The sequence below is a fragment of the Ranitomeya variabilis genome, chromosome 6 (genome assembly GCF_051348905.1).
Source record: "Ranitomeya variabilis isolate aRanVar5 chromosome 6, aRanVar5.hap1, whole genome shotgun sequence".
NCBI lineage: Eukaryota > Metazoa > Chordata > Amphibia > Anura > Dendrobatidae > Ranitomeya > Ranitomeya variabilis.
In genome coordinates, this window is record NC_135237.1 from 38,408,779 (window position 1) to 38,432,176 (window position 23,398).

The 23,398-nt window shown below is 41.6% G+C and overlaps 2 protein-coding genes across 3 annotated transcripts in view; one reads left to right on the top strand and one right to left on the bottom strand.

Annotated features, from left to right (window-relative positions):
* Positions 1–16,926, top strand: part of CROT (carnitine O-octanoyltransferase) — a 48,756-nt gene extending 31,830 nt beyond the window's left edge. Inside the window, exons 16-17 of one of the 2 annotated variants that reach the window (XM_077268256.1) lie at positions 721–840; positions 16,850–16,926. In XM_077268256.1, coding sequence (XP_077124371.1) covers positions 721–840; positions 16,850–16,853 — 124 coding nt within the window. In that variant the 3' untranslated portion in view covers positions 16,854–16,926. Of the gene's footprint in view, positions 1–720; positions 841–1,465; positions 5,628–16,849 lie in introns of those variants that run through there. The other variant, XM_077268255.1, reaches the window with a different exon arrangement.
* ABCB1 (ATP binding cassette subfamily B member 1) overlaps positions 10,303–23,398 on the bottom strand; it is a 70,724-nt gene continuing 57,628 nt past the window's right edge. The window contains exons 17-28 of the mRNA XM_077268254.1: positions 22,345–22,491; positions 19,757–19,858; positions 18,739–18,816; positions 18,214–18,297; positions 16,925–17,128; positions 16,238–16,338; positions 15,988–16,128; positions 15,117–15,273; positions 14,351–14,548; positions 14,054–14,260; positions 11,970–12,116; positions 10,303–11,240 (exon numbers count right to left, since the gene is read on the bottom strand). Coding sequence (XP_077124369.1) covers positions 11,040–11,240; positions 11,970–12,116; positions 14,054–14,260; positions 14,351–14,548; positions 15,117–15,273; positions 15,988–16,128; positions 16,238–16,338; positions 16,925–17,128; positions 18,214–18,297; positions 18,739–18,816; positions 19,757–19,858; positions 22,345–22,491 — 1,767 coding nt within the window. The 3' untranslated portion in view covers positions 10,303–11,039. The remainder of the gene's footprint in view (positions 11,241–11,969; positions 12,117–14,053; positions 14,261–14,350; positions 14,549–15,116; positions 15,274–15,987; positions 16,129–16,237; positions 16,339–16,924; positions 17,129–18,213; positions 18,298–18,738; positions 18,817–19,756; positions 19,859–22,344; positions 22,492–23,398) is intronic.

Consider the following 23,398-nt stretch of genomic DNA (forward strand, 5'->3'; position numbering starts at 1 on the left):
TTAAAATTCAAATCACACATTTCCTTTTATAAAAGTACAGAAAAAAAAGCATATTTGGTATTACCGCATATCCCTACAACAGTCCAACCTATCAAAATGTATAATAAACTAACTTGAATGGTAAACAATATATAAAAATAGAAATCGAAACTCCAGATTTTCTTTTTTTTCTATGGTTGCTGCACACCCTTAAAAAAATAAAAATAAAGTAAAAAGCACCATCAAAAGTAGGAAAACATTGTATATACCAAAAGATTTACCCCAAGATTTTTAGGTGATTTTTATCGCACTGTGAATGTTATTAACAACAAAACTGAAAAAAAAACGGTGCCATTCATTTTTTTAACCATTTTTCTGCAATTGGAATTTTTTTTTCTTTTTCTTTTTTTTTTTTTTTTTTTTTTTTTTTTTAATGCATTTATATGGTAAAATTAAATCGGTCTTATGCAAAACTACGACTCCTCCTGCAAAAGAAAGCAATCTTTCATACAGCAATGTCGACTGAAAAATAAAATAGTTATGTATCTTGGAAGGACGGGAGGAAAAACAAAAATGTTAGAAATTAAACTGGTCACAGCTGAAATGGGTTAAACCCTGCAGTCATTGCATTGTGTGTTACAAAGTAAATTGATAAATGTCACTTAAGGCACATTATATTGTCATTTTGCTCTGAATACACCCATCTGATATCTTCACTATGTGTCCTTGATGTGATCCCAGTGGAGGTGGAGGCAACTTTGTCCTTTCCACGAGTCTCGTCGGCTACACAAATGTCCACGGAGCTGTAGTTCCTATGGTAAAAGATGGATACGGCTTTTTCTACAGAATCCGAGATGACAGGTATGTCTTCAACTATTTGTAATGTTTCTGTTTTTAAAAAAGAAAATGATCTATTAAAATTAGGTTTTTGTGTTAAATGTGTTTGTGAAACAAATTTTTTTTGTTTAATATTAGCAGCAATGCAGAGAACCAGACTTTGTCTCCTGTATTGTAGCTTCTAATGAGGGTGTGCAAAAGTCATTGGGGGGTTAGCTGTGAAATCGATTTTTGTAATTGATGGATCCAATGTTATCAGTCATTGTGATCCTGCCTCTGATAATAATGAGCCTACTGAAAATTCTTCCTGAAAGAACAGGAAATAGGAGTGTAAAAAAGCTCATGTTTTACATCAGAAGCCACCTTTAAATAAGGGGCGAGCACTTTTTTTTTTTTTTTTTTTTCTCACCAGGCATTTTTCAAAACCTGAAATTAAAAATTATCAAAAAAGACACATGTAAATGGCAAAAAAAAAATTTTTTTATATTATTTCAAGCTTTTTTTTTTTTTTTTTTTAAAGCAATTTTTTGTTTACTCCATATGGACATATCACTGTGCTGAATCCCTAGAATGTTTTTTTTTTTTCCTCTTAGCTTTCCAAAGAACTATTAACATCTTTTCATTATTATTATTATTTTTGATGTCTCAGGTTTGTTGTGGCCTGCAGTGCCTGGAAGTCCAGCCCCGAAACCGATGCCGAAAAGCTGTGCCGGACCGTGTTCCAGAACTTCCATGACATGGTGCAGCTGACGGTCAGCGCTCAGCTGTAGTCGATGATGACCACGCGCCTGGGGGCTTTTTAACTTTCCATTATCACATAAAACGCAGATATAGGTTTTAGCACAATGTTTACAAATCCTCGGACCGAGTGTCGGGGTCCGTGCAGGGGCTGCGATTACCGAACCTGAAAGTAACAGCCTGATGTATAAGCATGAGGACGTTGAGATCAGTTCGGTCCAGAAGCCGCAGTCCGTACTTGGACTTTTTAAAACTTGGCTTGTGAAGCCGTTCTTACCGATATACGTGGATCCGCCACACACAGTCCTACAGACAAAGCCGACTTCATTGTTCTCCATATTTAAAGGGGAGTTCCCAAAAAAATTTCATCATTTTTTTTTTTTCATACCATTTGACGTTTTAAAAGGAGTTGACCCCCATCATTTATCAGCTATCCTGAGATATTTGTTTATAGAGTATTGGGGTCTAGGGGACTAATACAAGCAGTGGCTAGATTTCGGGGATGTAGCGCAGATCTACTGTGCACCAAACAAGTAGAATTGAAGTCCACGGCCATCATGGAATTTAGTGGGCGCAAGGTCATACTTTAACTCTCCTGCAACATGAGAACAAGTAAATCCACTTCCATTTAAAGGGGTTGTTCGCATGATAAATGATATCTTGCTGGGGGTCCAGCCGATTGGACATCCACCAATCCCAAGAACGGGACTCTGAAATGGTGCCATCTCCAAATGGCGTGACGGAGTACAGGCATGCCCCCAGTCCATTCAGAGCCCCTTTCTCCAGACTGCTGGGGGTCCGAGCAGTCATTCTCAGCGATTAAGCAAGATATCGCCTATATAACCTGAGTATAGGTAATAATTTGCCCATTTGGGACAACCCCTTTTAACTTCACGTCGGCACCCTGCATTATGTCCCACCTCATTGAGCCAGAGGGGGACAATATTCGTTATTGTTTCCACCCCACCCATCACTATTACACTGATTTACCCACAATGGAGCGGCTCTGTCTGTATCATGATAGAAAAAAGACAAACGAACGAACAATGCAAAAACGGGTCCTAAAAAAAATAAATAAAAAAAAGCATTAACCAATGCAGAGTGCTCAACGCAAAAGCAATGCAATGTCATAAGAAACCCATAAAGACTTCATCAGTCGTCCGTTTTATCCGTTTTATCACTTACCCCGAGAGCACGGGATTTTTTGGGGGTTTTGTTAATTTTTATGTTTTGCTTTTATTTAGAGGTGATGATGATGATTCGCTTGGGAGGAAGTAGGATGCTATTGATGCCGTCCATTGCTGGGTTATACTGTGTACAACAAGAAAATTCTGGGCTTACAAGGTGTTATAGAGAGAAATTAGTATACAGAACGTGATTATTATTGACTCAAAATTTTTGCACTCAAGATTTTAAAACCACAAAAAAAAACTTTAAAAAAATTATGGTAATTAATCCTCAGCAGTATTTCTTATATATTTACCCTTTTAAGTAGGCTCCAATCATCCATTAGGGTCAGCGGGATAGAGAAACTATTTGAATGCACTTTAGTGGATGTACGAATTTAGAGATACATTTTTACTTTTAAAGAAGACCTGCCGTCGGTGCAGAATTCTCCGTTTTTGCTCTTTTCTCTTTTTTTTTTTTATTCACACTGCTCCCGAGTTTTCCATTGTTTTTTTTTCCTTAAATCCGCCATATGGTTCCAGAGATGTGAGTCTCTTTATGTACTGCTAGTTTTTTTAACTTTTTTTCAAAGGGGTGGTGCTTACAGATCCTCGGGGGAGTGTCGTTAGACTGCGCTGCATAATTACCTGTAAGCACTGCTTCTTTGGTAAAGACCATAACAATTAGTACCAAATGAAACTGGAGCTGTGGTATGTTCCTGCACGGTCAGACACAGCCATTACACAGTACACAGCAGGGGCACATGTATAAGATTATCTCAGCACAGGAACATTTTATATAAACACATCCAATTGTGCAAATTATTATTATTCCAAGATCTACTGATTTGAAATCTAATTTATTTGTGGGACAATCCCTTTAAATAAAAATGCGCAATAGTCCAATCAGGTATATCGGTAGAGGGGAGGCGGAGATTTCTAATGAATTAATAAGCAAAATCCTTATTAATTTGGGTTAATTTAGTCAGGACGTGCATGGCTGCCGCCTGCAGTGTAGTATTCCTTTAACATGCTAAAAAGTAATTTTGCCAGTAAATCATAAAAATAAACAGTTCATAGTGTAGAATAATAATAAATACACAAACACTGTCACGTCTGACCGGATGTGAACACTTTTGGCCTATTATAACCACTAGTGATCGCGATACACCATCACATAAGGCCTCATCTCTCAGGTACACCGTGGCCATGTTGCCCTGTTGCCCATAGCAACTAGTCACTCAAGCCTCCATTTTCTAAAATAGATGTCACATTAGAGAAGTGAAATCTATTCTTTTTTTATGGGCAACAAACCCACGTATTCCGGCATCACATTGATACCCGACGCCGATTATGTCGTACTGTAAAACATTGTTTTGCAGATTTTAAGTACGTAAAAGTTGCACCAAATACATAACGTGAGAGCCCGGCCTATACAACTTCTCCTTCTTTGGACAAACTATAGTCATTTAAATAGGCTCCATGATAATAAGGTGATCAGTAATTGCCCTCCGTACTGGACTTTACTCCTTGCGATCTGTGGAGTAGTAAGTGTCTCATTTACCTACAGTGCCTCCACTGGACAAATGAAGCATTACACATCTATGGCTTGCCAGTGGACAGGACAGGTCCTCCACAGCAAGAGACGCTCTTTGTAACCGCTCTACACTCTCTTGCCGAGAGATGCGGACCCCGAACAGAGGATTCCCCCTCGTTATTACCACATAATTCTCCGTTACATTTCAAAATGGCACACTTGTTTGTTTTCTCCATAGAAAACAACCACTGCTAAATCCGCGATTGTCACAGTAGTATCCTATATGTGAGGATTTACCACAGTAAGAACCAGTTATATAACAGTATCTGATCATGTCAGAGATTGTAGGGGTGACCTAAAAAAAAAAAAGCCCTTAAGCTCTAAAATGTAGAGATTAAGTTATAGGCCTAAAGCCTGAGGCTGCACTACCGAGATATTCTGAAGACCACATGTTCTCCTCAAAATTTTACAGTCAACCATATCATAGACCCAATTCTTGACAGACAATCAAGTGGTCTAGTCAGAAAGGAGCCTGGTTCCTACCAATTTGCTTCAGATTGTGGTGTTTCGACATGAAAATGAGATGGTTTGTTTTAGTTTTCAATAGAATCATGTACAAAAAAAAGTAAGTACATTGGATGGATGATAAATGTGTGACCGCTGAGGGATCTGAAACCCCCACCGATTCCAAAATTGTGAGCCTAATAGTCTTTTTCTGAATGGAGTGGTAATAAGCAAGCGCCACCCTCCCAACGCAGTGGTCATAAGCAAGCGCCACCCCCGTTCCCCAATGGAGTACAGTGGTCACACATGCTCATTACCGCTCCATTCACAAAGGGGACTATAGGATCCCCATTCTGATTAGCATGGGTCACACCAGTCAGATATGTTTGTTTTTGGGGGGTTTTCGTGAGAAAGCCCTTTTAAGCTTCATCTCCTACTTTCAACACTTTTCAAATTTGTGATAATGTTGTAAAAAAATTCAAAATTACTGAAGAAAAAAATAGCACATTTCACACCAGAAGGAGGAAGATTTACAACTCATGTCTTCATGACAGAAATCAGGATGTTGCCCTCAGAGCCTCAGTAGTGCAGTCTCAGGCCTCGGGCCTGTAGCTTCTACCGTCGAATGCAAGATGTGAAATAAGCATTTTTCTAGATCTTAACGTAAGGAGACCTCATCTACAGGATATTGTGTAGACTACATATGAACGGATCGATGACTGCACCTGTGACTTTCACACTGAATGTATTTTTCTCTGTGTGCTTCCAACCTCAGTGCTGCTTTCCAGGATCTGGCCTTGTCGCCAATATGACTGTACTGTTATTAATAAGAATTTTAACATAGAAAATAAAGCATTTAAACACAATGTGTTGCCGTCGTCTCTCTCCGCCACACGCTGCGTCTATATACAAGCTGTATATACAGTACTGTGCAAACATATTAGGCAGGTATGGAAAATATGCTTTAACCCCCTCACCCCTGAAACCTGTTATCACCTTCCTGATCAGACCAATTTTTTTCAATTCTCACCACTGTCACTTTATGGGGTAAAAACTCTGGAACGCTTCAACAGATCCTAGTGATTCTAAGACTGTGTTCTCGTGACATATTTTACTTCATGGTAGTGGTAAAATTTCTTTGACATGACTTGCGTTTATTTGTGAAAATATCTTACATTTGGCAAAAATTTGGAAAATTTTAGCAATTTTCAAACTTAAAATTTTTTTATGCCCTTAAATCAGAGAGTTATGTCTCACAAAATAATCAATACATAGCATTCCCAATATGTCTACTTTACATCAGCACACTTTGTGAAATATATATACTGCTCAAAAAATAAAGGGAACACTAAAATACCACATCCTAGATATCACTGAATGAAATATTTCAGTTGCAAATCTTTATTCATTACATAGTGGAATGTGTTGAGAACAATAAAACATAAGAAATTATCAATGTAAATCACAACTAATATCCCATGGAGGTCTGGATTTGATGCTCAAAATCAAAGTGGAAAATCAAATTACAGGCTGATCCAACTTCAGTGGAAATGATGTTCTGTTGTGTGTGTGTGTGTGTTGCCTCCATGTGCCTGTATGACCTCCCTACAACGCCTGGGCATGCTCCTGATGAGGCGGCGGATGGTCTCCTGAGGGATCTCCTCCCAGATCTGGACTAAAGCATCCGCCAACTCCTGGACAGTCTGTGGTGCAACGTGACGTTGGTGGATGGAGCGAGACATGATGTCCCAGATGTGTTCAATCGGATTCAGGTCTGGGGAACGGGCGGGCTAGTCCATAGCTTCAATGCCTTCATCTTGCAGGAACTGCTGACACACTCCAGCCACATGAGGTCTGGCATTGTCCTGCATTAGGAGGAACCCAGGGCCAACTGCACCATCATATGGTCTCACAAGGGGTCTGAGGATCTCATCTTGGTACCTAATGGCATTCAGGCTACCTCTGTCGAGCACATGGAGGGCTGTGCGGCCCTCCAAAGAAATGCCACCCCACACCATTACTGACCCACTGCCAAACTAGTCATGCTGAAGGATGTTGCAGGCAGCAGATCGCTCTCCGTGGTATCTCCAGACTCTGTCATGTCTGTCACATGCTCAGTGCGAACCTGCTTTCATCTGTGATGAGCACAGGGCGCCAGTGGCGAATTTGCCAATCCTGGTGTTCTGTGGCAAATGCCAAGCGTCCTGCACGGTGTTGGGCTGTGAGCAAAACTCCCATCTGTATACGTCGGGCACTCAGACCATCTTCATGGAGTCGGTTTCTAACCGTTTGTGCAGACACATGCACATTTGTGGCCTGCTGGAGGTCATTTTGCAGGGCTCTGGCAGTGCTCCTCCTGTTCCTCCTTGCACAAAGGCGGAGGTAGCAGTCCTGCTGCTGGGTTGTTGCCCTCCTACGGCCTCTTCCACGTCTCCTGGTGTACTGACCTGTCTCCTGGTAGCGCCTCCAGCCTCTGGACACTACGCTGACAGACACAGCAAACCTTCTTGCCACAGCTCGCATTGATGTGCCATCCTGGATGAGCTGCACTACCTGAGCCACTTGTGTGGGTTGTAGAGTCTGTCTCATGCTACCACGAGTGTGAAAGCACAACCAACATTCAAAAGTGACCAAAACATCAGCCAGAAAGCATTGGTACTGAGATGTGGTCTGTGGTCCCCACCTGCAGAACCACTCCTTTATTGAGTGTGTCTTGATAATTGCCAATAATTTCCATCTGTTGTCTATTTCATTTGCACAACAGCATGTGAAATTGATTGACAGTGTTGCTTCCTAAGTGGACAGTTTGATTTCACAGAAGTTTGATATACTTGGAGTTATATTCTGTTGTTTAAGTGCTTCCTTTATTTTTTTGAGCAGTGTATTTTTTGTTAGGCAGTTATAAGGATTAAAAGTTGACCAGCGATTTCTCATTTTTCAAACAAAAGTTACAAAACCAAATGTGATGAAAAATGGACATTTTAACTTTTTTTCACAAAAATGTTTAGACCCAAATTGGGGGAAAGTCACTGTTTGTGCACACGGCATGGCTCGGGAGGGAGAGAGTGACCTTTTGGAACGTAGATTTTGATGGAATGTTCTGTAGGTGTCATGTCGCGTTTGGAGAGCCCCTGTAGTGCCTAAACAGTGGAAACACCCCCACAAGTGACCCTATTTTCAAAACTAGACACTTAAGTTTATCTAGATGTGTGGTGAGCACCTTGAACTCTCAGGTGCTATACGGAAGTTAATAACGTTGAGCCATGAAAATAATAACATCACAGTTTTTCCCACAAAAAGGTTTTTAGCCCCAAATTTTTTATTTTAACTAGGTTAGGAGGTGAAAATGGACTCCAAAATTTGTTGTGCAATTTATCTAGTGTACACAAATACTCCATAAGTGGCTGTACTGTATTGCCTAGCCAGCGAGACTCAGGAGGAATGGAGTGTTATTTTCTTCCTGGAGCGCAGTTTTTGCTAGAATAGTGTGCGGACTCCACATACAGAGACCCTAAGTACTAGAAGAGCAGAATCCCCTCTACCCCCCCCCCCCCCCTCAAGTAACACAATTTTGGAAATTATCCCTTTGGGAATTTAGCTACAGGTGTAGTGACGATTTTGACTCCATGGGTGTTTTCCAGAAACAAGGATGATGCCTATTGTCAATGGTGGATCCTGTGTTATCTACTGTATATAGAGGTGATATTCAGGGTCGGACATACCATTGTTGCAACCTGTGCAGCCTCACCGGGGACCAAGATGTAAGGGGGCACATTTCCACCTCCAACGCAAGTGGAATTGTGCATTATTGGACTGCAAAGACGCCATATACTGTTCTTGCACAATGACCCTCCTCTATTTGTGTCCACTCCTCTGGTCAGAGAAAACACTCATTAGATCACTCAGACCTCACCGCTGCCACCAGTTTGCCAGGATTAACAGCTCCGTTGCACCAATCGTCAGGGCAATTACGCAATTGATTACAGAGTGATAGACAAGACTGTGGCTGCACTACTAGTAGTCCAAAATAGCAAAAGGAACTACTAGTTGCCACCACCAATCGTTTATAGAGGCCGATTACACCCGTTACACATAGCGTATGGATTCAGGGGTGCGGTTTACAGAGCAAGAAGGACCGAGCTATTGTATAGATTTAATCCAGAAAGGTGGGCAGTGTTTATAAAGACTATACAATATGGGAGCAAAACAATACGGTATATACAATCACATGCAATAAAAGGGATAACAAAATAAAAAGTACTAAACCTGTGTCACAGAAATGGCTCAGAGCTTAGTGAAGGGAGGTGCTCAATAGGAAAACAGACAAAACCCAAAACAAGCTGTACCTTCCAGGACTGACAAAATACAGAAGCCCAAATTCTGCTATTTATTAGATCAAGGTTATGCCCACTTACCTTCCCGTGGTGAGCTCATATAAGGGCTGGTCGTGGGATGTGCTAGGTGCGTTCCCAACTTTTCCCAACTTTCAGGATATTTTCACCCCTGGAGGTCCCCTGTGTTAAATATTATCATGTTTTCTATCGCAATTTTACCTCACTATGGTGATGAAATATGGCATGGATAGCATCATCCATCGGAACAAGTTGGAGGGGTTAGAATGGCCCTACAGTGATGTGAGTGAATGCTTTATGTTCGCCGTTTCGATAAGACACCAAAAATATATCTCCCATAAATATCAGATCGATGCAAATCCCAATATTCATCACTGACAACTGGCTCCAAAATGTCTGCGATTAGTGCTTTGAACAAAGGAAGCTCTTGCCTTGGGAGTGTACTTCTCTGCCTCTGAGTAAACAAATCCAAGTCTTGGTATCTGGTTCACAGAGCATATCTCCTGCTGTAATTTCCTGGTCATTGCAGGAAGACCCCACTTCCCCAGTTATAATTTATCTCTTATGTTCAATGTAGGGGTTATATGTCTCCTCTCTGGAGATGTCTTTTATTGGTTTTAATTTTTCTCTATGACATCTGGTGTTATAAGTCATTGTACAGGAGTAGGATGAGGTGAGCTGTGACATCAACTATTGTTAATGGTGGACCCTGTGTTATCTATTGTAAATAGATATCAGTCATTGTACAGGAGGAGCAGGTGAGCTGGGACATCCCCCTGTATTATCTAATGTATACAGACGTAAATAGGATTTGAGTTATGACTTCACCTATTGTGAATGGTGGATCCTGTGTTATCTACTGTATATAGAGGTGTTATCAGTCATTGTACAGGAGGAGGAGGAGGTGATCTGTGACATCACCTATTGTGAATGGTGGATCCTGTATTATCTACTGTATATAGAGGTGTTATCAGTCATTGTACAGGAGGAGGTGAGCTGTGACATAGAAAACCTGATTTCAATAACAGATCATTTCCTGGTGACACATTCCCTTGAGAAGATTTTTCTTTAAGAACTCAAAACTAGTTGTACTGTTTGCTTTGCCTGTAGTTACACCCTCTGGTGATATGTTTATTAGGGCACGGTATTTGTACTTCACTGGAAAACAACCTCAAGGAAACCAGCCAAGTTGAAATGTTACGGAAAAAAAGTTTATTTTTTTTAAACTTTGCTCAACAAAACTTTATTCCAGTGCTGGAGTGGTAAAAAAACAGAACAAAAACAAAGTGGGGAGGTAGCAGCAGTAAAACAACCCTCCGACTATCCTGTCTCCGAAATTATCAAGTGATCAATACTTGTTATTAAATAAGAGGTATATATTATATTAACAATACACAACATATTAAGAAAAATTATACAGAAATTATATCAAAAGCTAAAGAAGTCTTATGTGATTATACTAAAAAAGTGGCGCTGTTTATGCCTTACCAGACACGATGTCTAGAGACGAGTGGCGCTGTTTGTCATACCAGACACCACCTATAGAGAAGAGTGGCGCTATCCCCACCTTTTAGCATATTCACAGAAGACCATGTTCACTTTTGTTTCAATATCAGACACATTAACAAATAAACACATTTTTGGAATTTTTAACCATTTTGCCTGCAGAGAACCTAGTAGAGCTCTCCTCATCCAGGTCTCTACACCAGCGCCTTTGCTTCCTCCCAACATGTACTGTAAATGACTTGATGTAACCAATTCCTACACAACATAATAATTTTTGCCATTTTACATTTGGGTATTGTCAGACGGAACAAAGAGCGAGAGCTCCGGCCCCGGTGTAATGCCCGTATCGCTGGCCCGGTAATGGTCTTTGGATTCACAGTAACACCATCTGAATCTGCAATGTCCGCTCTCGTGTCCTGCTCATGTGGGTCCGAGCTGTATTGTGACCAGCGAGTGATAGACCCCCTTCATCTGCAGGAGCTGCTGATGTGTCCCCTGTTCTACAACTTTTCCGTTCTGGATGACGGCGATTTTATCTGCGTTCTGAATGGTGGACAGGCGGTGAGCGATGACGATACATGTGCGACCTTCCCGAGCTTTGTCCAGAGCTTCCTGTACAACCTGAGGGGGACGGGGGGAACATTATATTGTTAGAGACTCAATAACTAGAATTAAAAATCAAAACATAACACAAAAATTAGAATTTCAAGGAAAGACTCAAATTGGTGCCTATGTTGTGGCTGACCGCTGTTCTTCCGGCCTCACTATAACCGTGCACATTCAGTATGGTTGAGTGTGCATAGAGGAGGGAGTAAAGGAAGTCAATGCCAAATGCAAATGGTGACTTGCTGCTCTTGAGAGCACAGGACTGGACATATGGAAATTCAACATGCCCGATTCATGGCTAAGATATTTGCAACGTTTGCTTTTGCACAGATTGCAGCAGGGGCGACTGTGAGTCAGATTCACATGACTCTCTCTGTTCACCACTTGCTGCCATCCCACTCTGTATAATAGTGTCCTTCAGCTCGGCGCCCCCTATCTGCACAGTATCAAATGACTGCCCCTTTGGTGTCCTTCTTCTTAGTGCCCTATTTTACCCAATTGCCATAGATTGCTATTGCCATCAATTTTCCTAAGATATAAAAGATAGAAACCTGTTCACCCATGTGTCCTGAGGAAACTGAGTACAAAAAAAAACAATGGGGTGGGGACACCAAAGGATAATTTTGCACAGGGCACCTTTAGGCCAAAAGTAGTTTTTTCCCTCTTGAGACCATGAAGTTTGGTGCAATGCAGGGCAGGTAACATTTATGTTCATCATTTTATACTAATTTATACTAATTTTACCTTCTCACTCTCTGTATCCAGAGCAGACGTGGCCTCGTCCAATAACAGGATTTTGGGTTGACGGACCAGAGCTCGTGCTATGGCGATTCTCTGCTTCTGACCCCCGGAGAGCTGCGTTCCCTTATCTCCAACACGGGTCTTATATTTCTGTAAAAGAAAGGGATTTTTAGGAAACTTTTACATTATTTATCAATTCTGCATTATGTATATGGATAATAGTTTGAAGCACCACCCCAGCCGTTTTGTTTTTTTATTTCACCGCTAGAGTGGTGCAACTAATCTAAGTTCCCTGACCCTAGTATTATACTCACCAACTGCCGTCTTTAGCTGTTTCCGGCACGGCTCCGGTCTCGCACCGCCAACTTGTGACCGCATCTTCTGACTGGCCGAAAGTCAGAGGTAACGGTCACAAGATCTCAGTGAAAGTCTATGAGAGCCTTGTTCTGGCCTCGTTCAGGCTCTCATAAACTTACCTTGAATTTTGACTTCTAACAGGTCATAACTAGTGATGAGCGAATATAGTCGTTACTCAAGATTTCCCGAGCACGCTCAGGGGTCCTCCCAGTATTTTTTAGTGCTTGGAGATTTAGTTTTCATCGCCGCAGCTGAATGATTTACATCTCTTAGACAGCTTGATTACATGTGGGGATTCATTAGCAACCAGGCAACCCCCACATGTACTTATGCTGGCTAACAGATGTAAATCATTCAGCTGAGGCGATGAAAACGAAATCTCCGGGCACTAAAAAATACTCGGAGGACACCCGAGTGTGCTCGGGAAATCTCGAGTAACGAGTATATTCACTCATCACTAGTCATAACTCTAATAAGAATTAAAAGTTACAGTGAGTTCACTGCCATTGGAACAGCTTGACCACAGTGTTCAGAATGATTATCAAAACAGAGTTTATTTAATTTATAATAAATACAATGGGCCCAATTCATCAAGACCGGGGTGTTTTGGAGTCAGACGCTTCTGTTTCGTGAAGAGGTGCATGCCTAGAACATCTGAAGAGTGGCATGTTCCTCTGTGCGCTACACCAGTAATTTACTTGTATCAGTTTCAGAACACCACAATTCATCATGAATTAGACAAGCTGGGGGGGCGGGTACTTCTTCTCCCTGTATAAGATGCCCAATCATAAGTGGGCAACAACACAGCTTAAAAAAAAAACACGCCCCCACCATAGCTTAGGTTTCACAGTGTGTCAGATGAAAGGATATAGCCCTGATCTCCTGGTCTAACCTCATGCATGGCTAGAAAGTGCTGGAAAATTGGAGCAGATAACTATCCCTTTTCACATAATGTGAATGTGAGGGAAGGGTCAGCACAGCTGAGTTTAGCAGTGTTACATTACACATCCTTTTATCAGCTTTCCTCTTCTCATAGCACTATCAGCTCTGCTGTACTGCCCTTTTCACCCAATGAGTAATACTTACCACTGTTCTGCTCAAAGCAACTTGTAATCGTTCTGCAGTGAGAACAGAGCAAACAACTCCAATGTGAAACACATAATGACAGGCTGCTCTGCTCATGTACTGACCTTAACTGAAAGCTGTGAATCATCTGAGCTCTAATTTGCCAGCATTTTCTAATCATGCAGGAGGTTAGATCAGGAGATCAGAGCTGTATTCTTACATTGTGTGGGGGGGTTGTTCTTTCCCCAGTGTGTTGCAGATGGCTTATGATTGGTCAGCATCAGAATGAGGATGAAGTACACGCCCCCAGTGAAATCTTTCTGGTATCGCCAACTTGGGCTTAAAAAAATTAACGTTTTAGATGTCAAATACTTTGATCGTTAATATCTCCGCAACGGAAAGGCGAAATTATGAAAAAACAAAACCTTTTATTTCGATCTGCAGCATCTATTATATCCTGTACAGTTGAACACAAAAAAATTGGTGAAAGGTTTTCTTTAATCTAGGGTTCACTGTATTTAGAAAAGAGTTGTGGAACAATATTGTTGTAGTGTTAGACTTATTGTAACTCACAAGTCAACCGGGACTTCTAATCTTGCAATAGACCATGTCAATTTGATCCAGTGATTAAAAGTCGCAAACAAATTGCAATTTTGTTGACTTACATTAGGGAGTGATTCAATGAAGCTCTGGATATTGGCCTCCCTGGCTGCTTTCTCCACTTCTTCGAATGGCACCACCCGACTGTTATCTCCATAGGCGATATTATCCGCTATACTGCAGTCAAACAGCATGGGCTCCTGAGACACAATACCCATCTGTGCCCGGAGCCACTGGATGTTCACCGCCCTGATGTCAGACCCGTCCACACTCTATAAAGAAGACACCAAGTGACTAAAACCTTGGAAACAGTGGGCACTAAGACGTCCATTACAAAAATCTTTTCCGTTGGGTTTACTTACCACTTCTCCATCCAATGGGTCATAGAATCTTTCTAGAAGTTGAACCGTGGTACTTTTCCCACATCCACTGCTGCCCACTAATGCCAGGGTTTCTCCTTTCCCTACGTTGATATCCAATCCTCGAAGCACGGGCAAATCTGGTCGTGTCGGATAATTAAATCGGACTCCTTGGAATCTGACGTTCCCATAACAGTGAGACTGTAGGCAATGACAAGAGATTTTTATCGAAGTGCTCCTGTGGCAAAACTTATAGGAGTTGTGCAGAATTAGAAAATCATGGATCTGCGTTCAGTCTGGTATTGCAGATCAGTTCCCGTGAAATGAATGGAGCCCACTAGTAATACCATACAATCTATTACAGAGATTTTGGGCTGTTTTCGGAAGAAAATGTTTATAATCCTGTATAATCTTTAACTAATTAGGAGCCTTAGGCCGGTGTCACATTTGCGAGTGCAATGCGAGAAACTAGGCGCGAGTCTCTCACATCAATACCCGGCACTGCCGCTGGCAGTGCAGAACGGAGTGTTCAGCTGCATAGAAATACAGCCACACGCTCCGGTCCCGAATACCGGCGGCAGTGCCGGGTATTGATGCGCGAGTTTCTCGCATTGTACTCGCAAGTGTGACCCCGGCCTTACTGTAATTACCCCCTTCTCACATTATATGGCTGCCACTTCTAGACGGCTATAGATATGTCTTCCATTTAACATAGGAGCAAATAGACAAGTCATGAAAAATAATTCCACTTATTCATTAAAGATCTTACAGGTTTGTCTCCGGCCGCGTTGTAGCTGTCTATAAGAGGCTGCCTCTCCAGTAGATTAAATATGTGAGCTGCTGATGTCTTGGCTTTTGCATAGTCTGGAGCAAAGGAGCTGGTCTGACCCAAAGCCATGGCACCGAATACAATGGCTGAAAATACCCTGTATAAAAAAAAATACAGATGTGTAATAACAATCAAAACTATACAGATATTGGTAGAAAGATAAGCAGGCAAAGGATGATAAGATAGATAGATAATAGACAGATAAATAGATAACAGATATACTGTATAGATAGATAATAGATAAACAGATAGATAATAGATAGTTAAAACAGATGATAGATGAGATAGATGATAGATAGAGAATATGTAGATAGATAATAATGATAGATAATAGATGATAGATAAGATAGATAATAGATGATAGATAGATAATAGATAGAGAATAGATAGATGATAGATAATAGGTAGATAATAGATGATAGATAATAGATGATAGAGAATAGATAGATAGATAATAGATGATAGATAATAGATAGATAATAGGTAGATAGATAATGGATAGATAGACGAGAGATAGATAGATGAGAGATAGGTAGATAGATAATAGGTAGATAGATAGACAAGAGATAGATAGATGAGAGATAGATAGATAGATAATAGGTAGATAGATAATAGGTAGATGGATAATAGATAGATAATAGGTAGATAGATAACGGATATATAGATGATAGATAGATAGATAGATAGATAATAGGTAGATAGATAACAGATAGATAACAGATGATTAATAGATAGATGATAGATAAATAATAGATAACAGATAGATAATAGATAGATGGATAATAGATAGATAATAGATAGATAGACTTACAAGAATACATCCTCCATATTCGTGTGATTGTTTGCTACCAACCAAGCCCCAAAGCGGAAACATCCGGCGTACGCAAAGAACATGATGGCTTGAGATAATCCAAAGGTCACTCCATAAATGTGCGCTTTCTTAATGGAATTCCTAGGCAAAAAGACAATACATTCTTCAATGTCAGATGAGGGATCTTCTGTGCTGCGTCTCAGCCGGTATTGTACAGACGCACAAGCGCACACATTATGGCTTCTCTTACTTGTAGGGTCCGACCAGTTTTTCATCATACATTGCCTCGAACTTCCTCTCTCGGGTTAATGAGACCACGGTGCGAATGTTCTCTACAGCCTCAGTGGCGATCTATGACAGAAGGAGCGGTGATCGGTAAGTAAGAGACTCTGGTTACGCGCCCAGGAACTGCCAGCAGAATGCAAGCACCAATTCTGGCAATGTGTGACCCTATAATGCACTGTTGTTAGACAGTATGGGTTCGAGGAAGGCAGATGGTTGGACATCAGCAGTATTGGGGAGATATCTGCTCGTCTGAGGCTGCCCCGCCACTAGGGGGCAGTAAGATAGGACATCCTGACCTGTATGTCTTCGGTTCTGCTCACATGTCCAGTAGTTATTTATGGTTTTGGGGTCATAAAAATGGAAATAAAATGTTCCAGTACAGGACGCATTTATTTCAATGGGATCGGAAGTATCATAAAATGTTTACCATTTGCCTCCTTTCCGGAAAAAAGAATGGATAGCAACTGGATCTGTTTTGTTTAGCACTGAAGTCTGAATTATATGGATCATAACAGATGTTGTTTTTGCTTTGTATGTAACTGATCTATTTTTGAATTACTGAATCTTTTACAAACAGATGACAGCTGGATGTGTGAAGATTGCCTTAGCGTGGTACAGGCTGACAGCACATATTATGGTAGACGTCGCTGACCTTTCCAGCTACTTCCAGTTCCTCTTTGTCCTTCTTTGCGTGCCCAGCAAACGCTTTCATCTGCAGCAGCGCAGAGACGGCGATGACTGGTACAATCGCCAAGATAAGGAGAGTTAGCTGCCATCCGTAGATGAAAGATATTATGGTGGCAGTTCCCAAGTTGGCAATGTTCTGTGCCAGTAAGGCCAGTCTGGATCCGGTGGCCTGCAATAAAGACACACACGTAAAATATGGTAAATAACGTCTCATTTCATAAACCATTTTCAGCAGCATTACATTAGCTGTAAGTAAAGATCTAAGGTAAGGACCAAAACCTAGAGATGTCAGGAGCATCTGAAATGCTCGATATTTAAGAGCTCAATTCATTGTCTATGAGACTGCTGGCGATATCCAAGCGCTTTCTCTCCCTAAATCTGTCAGGGGGCTCGTATTCACGGGGTAGGGCCGACATTAACCCAATGCATCACAGGTAGGGCCGACATTAACCCAATGCATCACGTGTAGGGCCAACATTAACCAAATGAATTGCAGGTAGTGTCGACATTAGCCCAATGCATCATGGGTAGGGCTGACATTAACCCAAAGCATCAGGGGTAGGGCTGACATTAACCCAATGCATCACAGGTAGGACCGACATTAACCCAATGCATCACGGGTAGGGCTGACATTTACCCAATGAATCACTGGTAGGGCTGACATTAACCCAATGCATCACGGGTAGGGCCAACATTAACCAAATGAATTGCAGGTAGTGTCGACATTAGCCCAATGCATCACGGGTAGGGCTGACATTAACCCAATGCATCAGGGGTAGGGCTGACATTAACCCAATACATCACGGGTAGGGCTGACATTAACCCAATGCATCACGGGTAGGGCTGACATTAACTCAATGCATCATGGGTAGGGCCAACATTAATCCAATGCATCACGGGTGGGGCTGACATTAACCCAATGCATCACGGGTAGGGCTGACATTAACCCAATGCATCACAGGTAGGGCCGACATTAACCCAATGCATCACGGGTAGGGCTGACATTAACCCAATGCCTCACGGGTAGGGCCAACATTAACCCAATGCATATGTTTTTGTTGTCACTCTTTCCATCATCTATAGTGGTCACCAACAGCTCCTCATTCCTCTGAGTATATGTGGCTGCAAGACCCCATAGTAGCTTCAATGTCGGCACATAACCAAAAGTATCCTACTACTGTCCTCATATTAGGTTTTAGTTTTGAGCGTCCTCTAGCAAAGTAATTTTTTGAATAGTCAAAGCCAAACACATACCCCCTGCACTTGGGAGGCGTCGGAGGCCAGTCTTGTCGTTAAAGCACCAGTACTATTCTTCTTGTCATCAAACCAGCCCATTTCCTGAAATACAAAAGATGCCATGAAATAATCCACGTCATGAAACCTCTATTATCCGTGTAAGTAGATCGCAGTACCTAGACCTTGGCCTGAATACAGATCGCTGCCTCCGTTTTTATTCTGGGGTTCTCCTATCGTAATAAGGTCGTCATTGTAATTATGTACCTAGGAACCCGAGGAATATGTTGGCTCCTCTTTACGGAAGATGGATAAATTAACCATTGGATAAGATGACATTTTTCTTCATGTACTACCCTTTCCCAGCCAGCGGAGGCAGCATTGCGGGAGATATGACATATTGCTGTACAACACCATGTCCTGTCCCTGACTGAATGGACAATACTATAAAGCTGCATTTTTTTAAACAAATATTCTGCCTTAGAAAACCCTCGCTTTATGTCCTAGGGGTGTCAACCCTTCTAAAGTAAATGCCATAGATCATACCTGTCTTAACATCGCTTTAAAGGTAAATAGCCTAAGTCTTGTTGTAAGAATTTCTCCGGCTTTTCCAAATGTGAATCCCTGTAAAATTAGGAATAGAAAGCGTTAGGAAATGATCGTTAGATTAGAAGAACACGGTTACTTTTATCCATAGACAGTGCCACACTTGTCCGGAAGCTCATCACTATTAAAATCAATGAGTCTCAGCTGCATTACCTTTCATAACCTGTCGGTCGGCGTGGCGCTGTTTTTGGAAGAAATCAGCCATGCTTTTGTAATCCTACAAACTCAGTACCGAGTTTCTTGATACGTCATTCCAAAGTGAATGAGGCTGTGAAAACGCCACTCCATCCATGGGGCGAGGATGTCCCAGAGATTGAGGCACCGAATCCACAACAAAATTAGCATGAAATATGAACACACCTTTAGAGAATGTTCACACGATGCATTGTAGAAGCTGTTTTTATCACTTTTTCATAAAATTCAGGCAAAAAACTGCGTTTTTACTGCATTTTTGGAACAGTGCTGCAAAAATGCAACAAGTAAGCATCGTATAAACATACCCTTAGAGAATTACTGGGGTAAATGTTATTTATTGAGCAAACGATCTTAAAGGGTGCGTCTCCTGTTCTTATTTTAGGAGTGCACTTGCCTTCCGGCGTCCTGCTTGCCAGAGTCAGTGCGCTACTGATCGATCAACAGTTCGGACCAACAGCATGGTGGCACCGCCAGTCTCCGATGCTACAGGTAGATTTGCCCCTGTAGCATTGGAGGAATGCAGTGGCAGGGCTTACAAGCTCTATTGCCTAGGAGACCGGCCACTGCTGTTAGAATTCAAAGGTGGCCGGTAGCCTAAGCAACGAGCAGTAAACAATAAAATTACAATTCCTTAAATTCTTGAGAACAGAGAGGATTTTTAATAAAAGGTTAACTGCAAATGTGCTTGTTTTTACAGGCGTGTTGCAATTTTACTGTCTTAGACGACCTCTTTAAAATAAAAAAAATGCTCAAACTGGAATACCTGGAGAAAAAATGTCACAAAAGAAATGCCTCCGAGTCCCAGGAATATCAAACAAAACATGTTACTTTTGGACCTCATCTCATCTGGCTCACCGGCAAATACCTACAATTTAAGAAAACGATAATTACTATGTGCTCTGTTAACATCGAAGAATGAGGAACACAAAAAGTGAGCAACAACATTCCCGTGGCTCCGCACATAATAAGAGATACGTAATTTAATAAGAAATTAATAATGAGGAATTTGCATAAAAAACCTTCAATAATCCTAAAAATGAAATGCTAAACTTTGTAATATTTCTTTTTAGTTGAAGTTGATATCTTCCTCACTTACCAAAAGCATGTAGATTCCTTTTAAAAAACATGTTCAGAGATCTTACCAGTCACTAAAAAATCAATCTTTAGTAGCTGAAGGAAAAAAAAAGAGGTGTGGGGAGGAGGAGGGGGATGGTGCTGCAGAATTTCATTCTCAATCTCATGTGAATACTTTTCTGCCCAATGATGACAAAAGTATTCTAGGAGTGATACCTTTATTGGCTAACCAGAAAATAGTATGTTTGCAAGCTTTCAGAGCACAGTGGCTCCTTCTTCAGGCAAGATTACAAATAGATTAATAAGAACAAGCACATTTAAAGAATACTACAGCAGGACATTTGTTAGGGGGTGAGGAGTGTGATGAGTCCATAGATAAGCCAAGTTAATCAAATTAGGCATTTTCTTACAAATGGAGAGGCAGTGGGAATAATGTTCTTAGTTATCTGGAGTCCCTCTGGTGGAGGTGCGAATTGTTTCCATGTAGTGACTCATAAATCCAGGTGTTAAATTGAGTCCTAGTGTCAACGAATTAAACATATTCATTAGTTTGTATTCCCAAATTTTTCTTTCCCTGTGGTCCTTAAAATTACCTTTTAGTATTAAGACTTTTAAGTCTGTCATACTGTGTCCAGCTCCAGAGAAATGTTTTCCCACAGGCGTGTCCATTTCACTCTTGATTGTGTGTCTGTGTAAATTCATCCTAGTTTGTAGTCTTTGCATAGTTTCCCCAATATGCAAAGACTACAAACTAGGATGAATTTACACAGACACACAATCAAGAGTGAAATGGACACGCCTGTGGGAAAACATTTCTCTGGAGCTGGACACAGTATGACAGACTTAAAAGTCTTAATACTAAAAGGTAATTTTAAGGACCACAGGGAAAGAAAAATTTGGGAACACAAACTAATGAATATGTTTAATTCGTTGACACTAGGACTCAATTTAACACCTGGATTTATGAGTCACTACATGGAAACAATTCGCACCTCCACCAGAGGGACTCCAGATAACTAAGAACATTATTCCCACTGCCTCTCCATTTGTAAAGGTACCTTCACACGAAGCGACGCTGCAGCGATAGCGACAACGATGCCGATCGCTGCAGCGTCGCTGTTTGATCGCTGGAGAGCTGTCACACAGACCGCTCTCCAGCGACCAACGATGCCGAGGTCCCCGGGTAACCAGGGTAAACATCGGGTTGCTAAGCGCAGGGCCGCGCTTAGTAACCCGATGTTTACCCTGGTTACCAGCGTAAAAGTAAAAAAAACAAACAGTACATACTCACCTGCGCGTCCCCCAGCGTCTGCTTCCTGACACTGACTGAGCTCCGGCCCTAACAGCACAGCGGTGACGTCACCGCTGTGCTTTCACTTTCACTTTAGGGCCGGCGCTCAGTCAGTGTCAGGAAGCAGACGCTGGGGGACGCGCAGGTGAGTATGTACTGTTTGTTTTTTTTACTTTTACGCTGGTAACCAGGGTAAACATCGGGTTACTAAGCGCGGCCCTGCGCTTGGTAACCCGATGTTTACCCTGGTTACCAGTGTAAAACATCGCTGGTATCGTTGCTTTTGCTTTCAAACACAACGATACACAGCGATCAGACGACCAAATAAAGTTCTGAACTTTATTTAGCGACATCACAGCAGGATCCTGATCGCTGCTGCGTGTCAAACGAAACGATATCGCTAGCCAGGACGCTGCAACGTCACGGATCGCTAGCGATATCGTTTCAAAGTCGTTTCGTGTGAAGGTACCTTTAGAAAATGCCTAATTTGATTAACTTGGCTTATCTATGGACTCATCACACTCTTCACCCCCTAACAAATGTCCTCCTGTAGTATTCTTTAAATGTGCTTGTTCTTATTAATCTATTTGTAATCTTGCCTGAAGTAGGAGCCACTGTGCTCTGAAAGCTTGCAAACATACTATTTTCTGGTTAGCCAATAAAGGTATCACTCCTAGAATACTTTTGTCATCATTGGGCAGAAAAGTATTCACATCGATTTTCTGGCTAACACGGTACCACAATACAATTTGTTATTGTACATCATTCTCAATCTCAGAGTTTCAAGCCATCAAATAGGAAAAGGGGCAGCACATGTAGTGACTGGTCAAAGCACAGCGCAGCTTTTCATCTTTACACCAAGAAACCCCCCCAGTTAAAGAGAAATGACCTACACTTGGAACTAAGTATTATTTGGCTTTGATTTGATGCAATAAAAGAAAAACACAAGTCAATTGCAGTGTCCTGAACTACATCTATTTACTTACCGCAATAATCTTGGAGAATATAATTGCGAAGGCGGGCTGTGTGGCACCGTTTATAGCAGCGCAAATGATCCCAACCACAAAGTACGGCCATTCCGGTTTGTTTAACTTCATGATTTTGAGAAAAGAGACTGGAGGAACTTTTTCAGCCTGAAATATACATGTCCGACATATGAGTTGGGAAGCGAGGAGATCGACAACTGCCAAACCCTTTTATTGATACGAATGCACGGTAGAATCATATATCGAAATACATTATAATTCTATGAAATTAGGACGTTTACGTTTTTGTAATCTCCACTGGGTCTACATGTGCAAATATAGAGGAACCTGCTCTAGCAAAGATGGCTGCTGTTTAACCGTTTACATGCTGACCGTGGCATTTCAATATACTGGTGTACTTGGGCGCACCAGCTCCCATCCACCCTCCCATCAGCGGGGAGTCGAAGAATGACCATGGCAGCTGGATTCCTGTTGAAAGCCCCATAGCTGCCATTTTAGTCCTCGCACTCGCACATTTTAGTCCAGCACCCCCGGCCTTGACTGACACTCGCTCTGCATTGGGGCCCACTGTTAGTCAGGGCCGGGGGCGCAGTTACAGCCGCCGCTTTGTATACTCAGAGTGGTGACTGGACCAGCGCCGGCGTCGCCCCATGACTGAAACCGGAATGCTGCTGGGAGAATAAAGTTCATTTTCTCCCCGCAGAGATGGGGTAAGTGCAGGCACCGGGCAGGTCAATTATGCCAGTAACCTGCAGATTAATCCCATATCTGCAGGCTAAAAGCATTATTTCTGGTGAAAAGTTCCCCTGAAATGCCAAAAAAAGAGAAAAAAAGAATAAAAACTGCCAGAATGGTTGTTGCAGTTTTTCCACCTCCCTTCCAAAGATGCTATAAGAAGTAATCAAAACATTGTATGTACTTTAAATTGATATCAAGAGAAATTACAACTCACCAAACCAAAAAGCAAGCCCTGATGCAGCTCCATCAACAGAAAAATAAAAAACAGCTACAATTATCCAAAAATGGCGACACAAATCAAACTTTTTTTTAAACC